Source organism: Gekko japonicus, unplaced genomic scaffold (genome assembly GCF_001447785.1).
Source record: "Gekko japonicus isolate JY-2015 unplaced genomic scaffold, Gekko_japonicus_V1.1 scaffold1811, whole genome shotgun sequence".
In the NCBI taxonomy this organism is placed as follows: domain Eukaryota; kingdom Metazoa; phylum Chordata; class Lepidosauria; order Squamata; family Gekkonidae; genus Gekko; species Gekko japonicus.
The window spans coordinates 11,390-20,113 of record NW_015160268.1 but is presented as its reverse complement, the minus strand read 5'-3'; the positions used below and the strand labels follow the sequence as shown (position 1 = coordinate 20,113).

General features: G+C 50.2%; 1 protein-coding gene across 1 annotated transcript in view; it reads right to left on the bottom strand.

The window, feature by feature from the left end:
* ENDOU (endonuclease, poly(U) specific) overlaps positions 1-8,724 on the bottom strand; it is a 25,529-nt gene that overhangs the window by 8,050 nt on the left and 8,755 nt on the right. The window contains exons 4-6 of the mRNA XM_015415109.1: positions 7,205-7,266; positions 4,816-5,038; positions 3,000-3,110 (exon numbers count right to left, since the gene is read on the bottom strand). Coding sequence (XP_015270595.1) covers positions 3,000-3,110; positions 4,816-5,038; positions 7,205-7,266 — 396 coding nt within the window. The remainder of the gene's footprint in view (positions 1-2,999; positions 3,111-4,815; positions 5,039-7,204; positions 7,267-8,724) is intronic.

The window sequence follows — 8,724 nt, the reverse complement described above, 5'->3', positions numbered from 1 at the left end:
GAAGAAGAAGAAGAAGAAGAAGAAGAAGAAGAAGAAGAAGAAGAAGAAGAAGAAGAAGAAGAAGAAGAAGTGTTTCACGTTAAGAAAGCTGGTTCTTACCTATAAAGCCCTACATGATCTGGGTCCAACCTACCTGAGGGACCGCCTTTCCCCATATGTCCCCCCGAGAGCACTACGGTCTGGGGCCCAAAATTTGCTAACTATTCCGGGCCTCAGAGATGTAAAGCTGGCTGCGACTAGGGCCAGGGCTTTTTCGGTGGCGGCCCCTACCTGGTGGAATGAGCTCCCGGGGGAGATCCGGGCCCTGCGGGATCTAATGCAGTTCCACAGGGCCTGCAAGACGGAGCTCTTCCACCAGGCTTTTGAGTAGGGGCTGCCGCCCCCCACTATATCACCATCGTGGTGGGCTGGAAGAGGCCCTGAGTATAAACATCTGAATACAGAAGCCATAGACTGTCCACCAGGAACTTCTTGGAATGGTTCCGTCATCTTTGGATTTTGGAGTCCTTGAAGAACACTGAGCACTTATCTGAATTAGGACTGGATTTTAAGACGTATAGTATGTTTTTAAACTATAAGTATATTATGTTTTATTGTAGCAAGGTTATCTTGCCCTTGTAAGCCACCCTGAGCCCTACGGGGGAGGGCGGGGTATAAATCTGATAAATAAATAAATAAATAAAAATAAGAAAGAGACAGGGTGGGCTGCCTCAGAGCCTGGAGAAGTGGGAGGATGCCCAGACGCCAGCCACATCAAGGGTCATTCTCCTTTCCTTTATTTGTTTGTGGTCGAGGCACAGCTGAGCTACAGCAACCCCACAGGGTTTCCAAGGCAATGAGGAAACAGAGGTGGTTTGCCCAGGCCCATAGCTACGGTGGGGCCCCTCAGGGCCTGGCCCCCTGACCTAGTGCCAGGGCCCCCTGACTTACTGCCAGGAGGCTGCCCATTCTTTCCTCCTCTGCATGTCTTCCCTCCCCTGAGGGCCATGCAGAAGGAGCCTGGGCACGCCTCCCCTGGGACACTCTGCCATGGCCATAGCTCCAGCCCGGACCGGCCAACGCTCCCCGTGGAGAGCCCAGAGTGCTCTTGCCCCGGTGTTCCCTCTAAGCTGAGTTAGTGTGAGCTAGCTCATAGAAAGCCCTGACCTGGCTAACCCAGGCTAGTCCAATCTCATCAGATCTTGGAAATGAAGCCAGGTCAGCCCTGGCTAGTATGCAGTGTTCCCTCTAAGCTGAGTTAGTGTGAGCTAGCTCATAGAAAGCCCTGACCTGGCTAACCCAGGCTAGTCCAATCTCATCAGATCTTGGAAATGAAGCCAGGTCAGCCCTGGCTAGTATGCAGTGTTCCCTCTAAGCTGAGTTAGTGTGAGCCAGCTCACAGTTTTTTAGCCTCCGGCTCACACATTTTTGTCTTAGCTCAGGAAGGGGATGGCTCCACAGCAACCTAATTTATGCAGAAGCCAAATCGCTCGCTCACAACTTTAATGCCAGTAGCTCACAAAGTGGGATTTTGGCTCACAGGACACCACAGCTTAGAGGGAACATTGCTTGCCACTGAGGGCCCTTGCGGAATGGTGCCCCCCCCCAATAAACTTAAATGCCCCCAACTTAAAAAAAAAATATCCCGGCCACAGGCCTGGATTTGCCATTGCCTGTCTCTGTGTATCAACCCTGGGCTTCCATAATGGTCTCCCATCGAATGCTCCCTCAAAGCCATGGCATCCCGTGAGCAAAAATTCTACTTTGTGAGCTACTGGCGTTAAAGGTGTCAGTGAGTGATTTGGCTGCTGCGTAAATTAGTCTGCTCGGGAGCCATCCCCTTCCTGAGCTAAGACAAAAATGTGCGAGCCGGAGGCTAAAAAACTGTGAGCTGGCTCACACTGACTCAGCTTAGAGGGAACACTGCGTACTAGCCAGGGCTGACCTGGCTTCACTTCCAAGATCTGATGAGATTGGACTAGCCTGGGTTAGCCAGGTCAGGGCTTTCTACGATCCTAGGCAATATTGCTTTGGACAATCCGCATTGCAATTAGGATGGATATTTTAAAAATTGCAATAAATCAAGGGCTTGCAGGGGATGGGAGGACAAAGAGAAAATGTGAAAAATGCAATAGTCTGGAAAGCTTCTCCCAAGGAGTTTAGCATGGCTTACTCCTAAGAAAGTGAGAGCTAGTTTGGTGTAGTGGTTAAGTGTGCGGACTCTAATCTGGGAGAACCGGGTTTGATTCCCCAAGGACAGCACTTGCACCTGCTGATGTGACCTTGGGTCAGTCACAAGCTCTGGCACAGCTGTCCTTGAAAAAGAGCAGTTTGTGTCAGAGCTCTCTCAGCCCCACCCACCTCACAGGGTGTCTGTTGTGGGGAGGGGAAGGGAGAGGAGTTTGTAAGCCGCTCTGAGACTCCAAGTGAAGGGCGGGGTATAAATCCAATCTCTTCTTCTTCTACACAGTATTACAGCTGTGTACAGCCCAAAATTGAGCAGAAACAAGTCTCCACAGAAAGGGAGTCAGCTGAAAACCGTATTCTAACAGGCAGGGGCTGTGGCCAGTGTTCCCTCTAAGCTGAGTAAGTGTGAGTTAGCTCACAGTTTTTTGGTTTCCGGCTCACACATTTTTGTCTTAGCTCAGGAAGGATGGCTCCAAAGCAAACTAATTTATGCAGCAGCCAAATTGCTCACTCACAGCTTTAATGCCAGTAGCTCACAAAGTAGAATTTTTACTCACAAGACTCCACAGCTTAGAGGGAGCATTGGCTGTGGCTCAGTGGCAGAGCCTCTGCTTTGCACGCAGAAGGTCCCAGGTTCAATCCCTGGCATCTGCAGTTATAAGCACCAGTGGTCCATTCAGTTTAGTAAGTGACCTCTGCCTGAGACCTCTGCCTGAGATTCTGGAAAGCGGCTGCCTGTCAGAGCAGACCGTGCTGAACTTGAGGGACCAAAGGTCTGATTCAGTAAAAAGGCAGCTCCACGTGTGTTCATATGTTCAAGGCATCAATCTTACCTAGAAAGACATGCTCGAAGCCACTAGAGTCATCCTCCCTCTTCCTGGAGTAAAGGCCGAACCACATCTCCTTTAAGTCAGCAACAAACGCCTCCTCCGTACTGTAACGATCTGGGGAAAGAGTGAAGGGCGGACAAAAAGTCATTTTCTGATCAAAAACCATCGAAATTCAAGAAAATCCCGATGAGATTATACCTCCCTGTAACATTATCCCTACGTAACCGGGATGTTATGAAACACGTTGCTTCAAAAAGACAGTATATGATAAGAGAATCACAACTCCAAAGATCCAAATTCAAGAGAAAAAGCAAGCTGTATGCAAGCGCTATACAGAATCAAAAAAACCTCAAGGCAGCTCTTCGCTACAGATGTACTTGTCTGAGTGGTCACAGCTTCTTGCAAAGAATCCTATCAAGATACTTATTTTTTTTCTTTCTTTCTTACTCTGCTCCTGTGACCTACAGGTCTTGAGTAGTGTTTATCAAACATAACTGGGAATAGGAGGAAGGAAGAATTCAGGCCCGGCAGGGGTAGTACGTAAGCTACAAAGACAACTGTTCTCTTGTAAATTGCCCGAACTCTTACGTCCTGAACTAAAAATTTAGCTAAAATGAGTATATTTTCTACTCTTGAATCTGCTAGTAATTTACGAAAAAGGATATCTGCTGAGGAGTGGGTCCACTGTTGTGGTGAAGGTTTAATCTATTTCTGTCTTGCCTTTTTATATGGGGGGGGTAGGAGGAGGAGATTGGATTTATACACGCCCTTCACTTGGAGTCTCAGTGCGGTTTACAATCTCCTTCCCTTCCCCTCCCCACGACAGACACCCTGTGAGGTAGGTGGAGCTGAGAGAGCTCTTTGAGAACTGCTCTTGAGAGAACTGTGGCTTACCCAGGTTCACCCAACAGCTGCATGTGGAGGAGTGGGGCATCAAACCCGGTTCTCCCAGATTAGGGTCCACACTCCTAACCACTACACCAAACTGGCTCTCAAAAGAACATGTCTTACAGATTCAACAACACCTAAACCACAGCTACAATATCCATCTGAGAATGGCATGCCCAATATGTGGCCTTCGGAAACCTCAAAGATAATGCATTTAATCTTGCAGGCATAATTGCTCATCTGTACTTATTCATCTCCTCCTTCCTCCGAGAATCTCCCAGGCAGCCTGCATTCCCCTCTCCTCCAGTGTGGTGGCAGCTGTTTGAGGAACTGAGACAACACAGGTTCAAACCCCAACTTTATCACAGATGTTACTGGGTGATCCTGGGCCAGACATCCCCTCTCAGCCTAACCTACCTCATAGGATCACTGAAAATTAAATAGGGAAGGGAGAGCTTCTTGGGAAAAGGAGAGGATAAAGATGGCCACAATTATCAGGAGGTGGCTCAAGTGGTTAAGACGCTGAACTGCGGGCTGTGGAAGGTCGGTAGTTCAGTAGTTCGAGACCCGAGTGTGCCGCATGACGGAGTGAGCTTCTGTCTCTAGTTCCAGCTCCTGCCAACCTAGCAGTTCGAAAGGAAGAAATTGCAAGTAGATAAATAGGGACCACTTCAGTGGGAAGGTAACAGCGTTCCGTGCGCCTTGGTGTTTAGTCATGCCGGCCACATGACCACGGAAACATCTTCAGACCTCTGCGGCATTGACACGGAGATGAGCACGGCAACCCTAGAGTCGGACTCGACTGGCTTTCGAGCAAGGGAACCTTTACCTTTACCTTTTACCCCTGCCATACGTGGACAACTGGGAATCCTACTGATGGTGCGATGCATTTCCCCCAGTATGATAGATCTCCTTCCTGATGGTGACTTACTCTTGTCGTGAAGGAACCTGTAAAGCTCTTTCATGACCTTTGTCTTCATGGTCTCCTCCAGGAAATGATCCTGTTCCTTCAGTTGCTCAGCAGTGAAGTCTTCCTCCTTTCCAACCTTCTTCTGGTAGTTATCCAGCAGCTTAATGAAACTGGCATAAGTCGGCTTGGAAAAGAGTTTCTCCTCGTTGACGGACGAGAAGAGTCTGTAGAAGGAAGCAAATCCCTTTCAGGTAGAGATACCAAATCTAGGCCCACCCCCTGCATGCCAATCACAGGCTTGAGAAGAATGCCCGGTCTCTTGAATGGAGGCTTCACTTGGGGAGATGGGGAGCTCCCCAAGTTATTAACTTCCAATCAAGCCTTTAGCCTGTTAGAAGAAGAGGACTTTGGCGCTTTCTCCTGTCTCAACTTGAGAGATGGCAACCTGCATGCCAATCACAGGCTTGAGAAGAATGCTCGGTCTCTTGAATGGAGGCTTCACTTGGGGAGATGGGAAGCTGATGGTTTTCAAAGCATGAAGGTTATTAACTTCCAATCTAACCTTTAGTCTGTTCGAAGTAGAGGACTTTGGCTCTTTCTCCTGTCTCAACTTGAGAGATGGCGCCAAAGAGAATAGGCAGACAGAGAGGTCAGGACACACAGTGCATCCTTTCCTTCCTGCTACCTGATCCTTTCCTTTGAAGTAGAATGCTGCTCTTAGGGGCAATTTCCCCTGCTTCCACTCTCTCACTCTCTTCTCCCTCGCATGCTCACAAAGAAGATGCATGATCTCTCCATCTTGCCCCATGGAGGCTGGACATGCATCCAGCATCCAACACCATCTAGTTAGTTAGAGTAGGTAATCTCTGGCCCTGGGCACACGGGCTGGATATCGCGGGGGGGGAGGCGTGGCTGTTTGCCCCGCAGTGAAATAATGCGCGACTGCGCGATCAGGCGTCCCCTCGCGGTCCTGTCACAGTCCCATGGTTAGGGGGGAGGTGCCGATCACACAACGCGCCAAAAAAGTGGCGCGGTGCGGCAAATGGGGTTGTGGGGGGGTTTACCTGAAGTATGCGCATGCCCCGTTGGGTGCTTGTGCGCATCCCTGGAGACTTCGGGGGGGGGGAACCTTTTCGCAATGGGGCATGGGTGGGCACCGGATGCCACCGGAAACGCGATCAGACGCCCGCCCTTGCCCCGCGGTTTCCGGAAACTAGTACCTCCGAGGTACTAGTTTTTAACTGCGCATCTTCGGAGGGAAGCCTCGGGTTCGCCACGGGAGCTCTATGCTTCCCAGATGTGGCGGTGAGATCGCGCCCAGAAAATCCGCCTATCTTCCATCGCTGTAGCATGGCTACTGCTCCGTGTGACCGCAGCCTCTATCTATCTCTTACCTGCACTCTCCAGCATGTATTTCCTTTAATAAAAGTTGCTTAGCTTTAGAACTGACTGCTGACTCCAGCCCCGGTCACACGGGCCAGATAACGCGGGGGGGGGAGGCATGGCTGTAGCCCGATCACATGGTCCCCCGAGTCTTCGCACTTAGGCTGTTAGCTGGCGATCACACGGTGATGCTGGAGCGTGGCAAAGAAGCGACGCAGCAAGCGTTCTGCATTTTTGTGCATGTGCAGTTCTGCGGAGCAGCACTGCTTTCAGTTACGTGTTTGTGCGCATGCGCTTACGAAAAACATCCGGTTTGCAACGGGATGTGGACGGGCACCGGATGCCATGGGATACTAGCACTCCCACGATCAGACGCCCACCCCTGCCCCGCGTTTTCCGGATACTAGTGCACTTTCCGTGGTACTTTTTTACTGCGCATCTTCGGCAGGACGCCACAGGTTGGCCACGGGTGTGCTACGCTTCCCAGATGTTGCGGTGTTATCGCACCGAAAATCCGCCTGACATTCATGCCTTTAGCACGGCAAATCCTCCGTGTGACGGGGGCCTCCGCGTACCTTTGTAAGCCTGTTGCCACACCTAGCCCCAGATCTGCTGCGTTAAAGCCTTGAGCACCCCACTACATTCCGTGGTTCCCTGGCAGGACCAAGTCCAGACAATCCAACAAAGTCAAGGGACAGGGCATCTCTTCTTCACCAGGTCACTGGCTACTGAAGCCACGGTCGCTCCTCCCAGACAGTAGTCTCCGAACGACTGATACTGATACAAAGGAAATCCCATTCAAATCCCCCACAAAGCAATTCAGTCGTTACTTATGCACCCAATGTGTGTCAAGTACCATTGTTGCAGCCCACTTAGGGTGACCCCCCTGGGGTTTTCAAGGCAAGAGACAAACAGAGGTGGTTTGCCACTGCCTGCCTCTGAAGAGTGTGGAGTCTGAACAGAAAATCCTGCGAGGCATGCCCGGGGTCAAAGTTCAGACTTCCCAGGTCAAAGTTCGAATTCCCACAGAGACACTCTCGCCGGGAGAATTAGCAAGCAGGACATATTCTTTGCTGAGTCTGCATGAGCCTGCACAATGAATTACTGAGAACACAGTCTTTGCAACATCCGGGAAAAGATGGGCTATGAGAAAAGAACCTTCTGTGAACTACACTGTGCTTTTTAGCCGACAAAGTCTTTTGCTCTGATCGTAACGAACTTGACTGAGCCTTCTTGATCCTAGTAAAATGCTGCTGTGAGAGAGCCTGTCAGCTCAGAGAGAGAAGGTCAGAGAGACAGTCTTGGTACAGAGAGAGACGAGAGACGGAGCTGTTCTGCAGCTTCAAGAAATCTCTTGTGTGGTGTCCTGATTTGAACCCTGGTAAAAGTCAACAGAAGAGCAGCCTCTGGTCTCCCACCCAACCTGCCTTCTGCATAGCAACCTCTGGTCTCCCCATCCAAGTACTGCCCGTGACCTATCTTGCTTAGCTTCTGAGACCTGATAAAACTGGGCTAGCCTGGGCCATCTAGGTCACAGTGTACATCCATTGGGGTTAGGAAGTGTCATCAAGGCGCAGCCGGCTTATGGTGGCCCTGTAGGGTTCTCAAGACAAGGGACATCCAGAGGTGGTTTGCCATTGCCTGGGTCTGCATGGCAGCCCTGGACTTCCTTGGTGGTCTCCCCTCCAAGTACCAACCAGGGCCGACCCCGCTTAGCTTCCGAGACGTGAGGACATCAGGCCAGCCTGGGCCATCCAGGTCAGGGTTATGTATCCCGTATCACCTTGAAATTGAGAAATTGAAATTCTTGCTTTTGCATGCCTGCCTATTTTAGATATCCACACGCACACGGCACAGCAAGAATGCCAATGGAATTTTCCATTTCAGCTTTTAAAAGGGGAATGTTAAATTGACTTCCCCATAACCTATCCAGGGGTGTGGTCAGAAATTTTGGTTGGTGGGGTGTGGTGGAATCCGGGGGCACCCCAGCTGCACCTGCTGCTCCTCTTGCAGCAGCAGATGCATTTCCAGCTCCGTTGCGACCGGTAGTCCTCCTCTAGTCCTCTTGATTGGAAAGCATCTATTCTGGGCTGCTTTTCTGTGTAAGCCGGGTGGGGGCGGGGGAATCTCTGACTCTCTCTCTTTTGCATCCTGCAATTTTATTTTATTCTTTGCAATTTTATTATATTTTGTGTGCATTTTTTTAAAAAAAATCTGTTTGTCTTTCAGCCCAGGAAAAATAGGCAAATGAGACTGAAGCTTCCCTGACTGTGCCCAGGGTCGTTTTGGAAACCCCATGAGCATCTTATAGATTTAAAATATTTTTTTGGGATTTATTTTAAAAAAATTAGTCAGAGGGGGCGGCATTCACCTGTGGAGGGCATTGCCCCCAAATGCCCCCGGTGGCTATGGGCCTGGAGTGTAGGACCTACAAACTGGGTCTTACACAACCTGGGGCCAGTTTACCTGAAGAAAAACTGTCCCACTCTGAGCCCGTTGACCCCCTCAGATCCTCCCAAGGTTGCCTTCTGCTTGAACCCTCCCTAT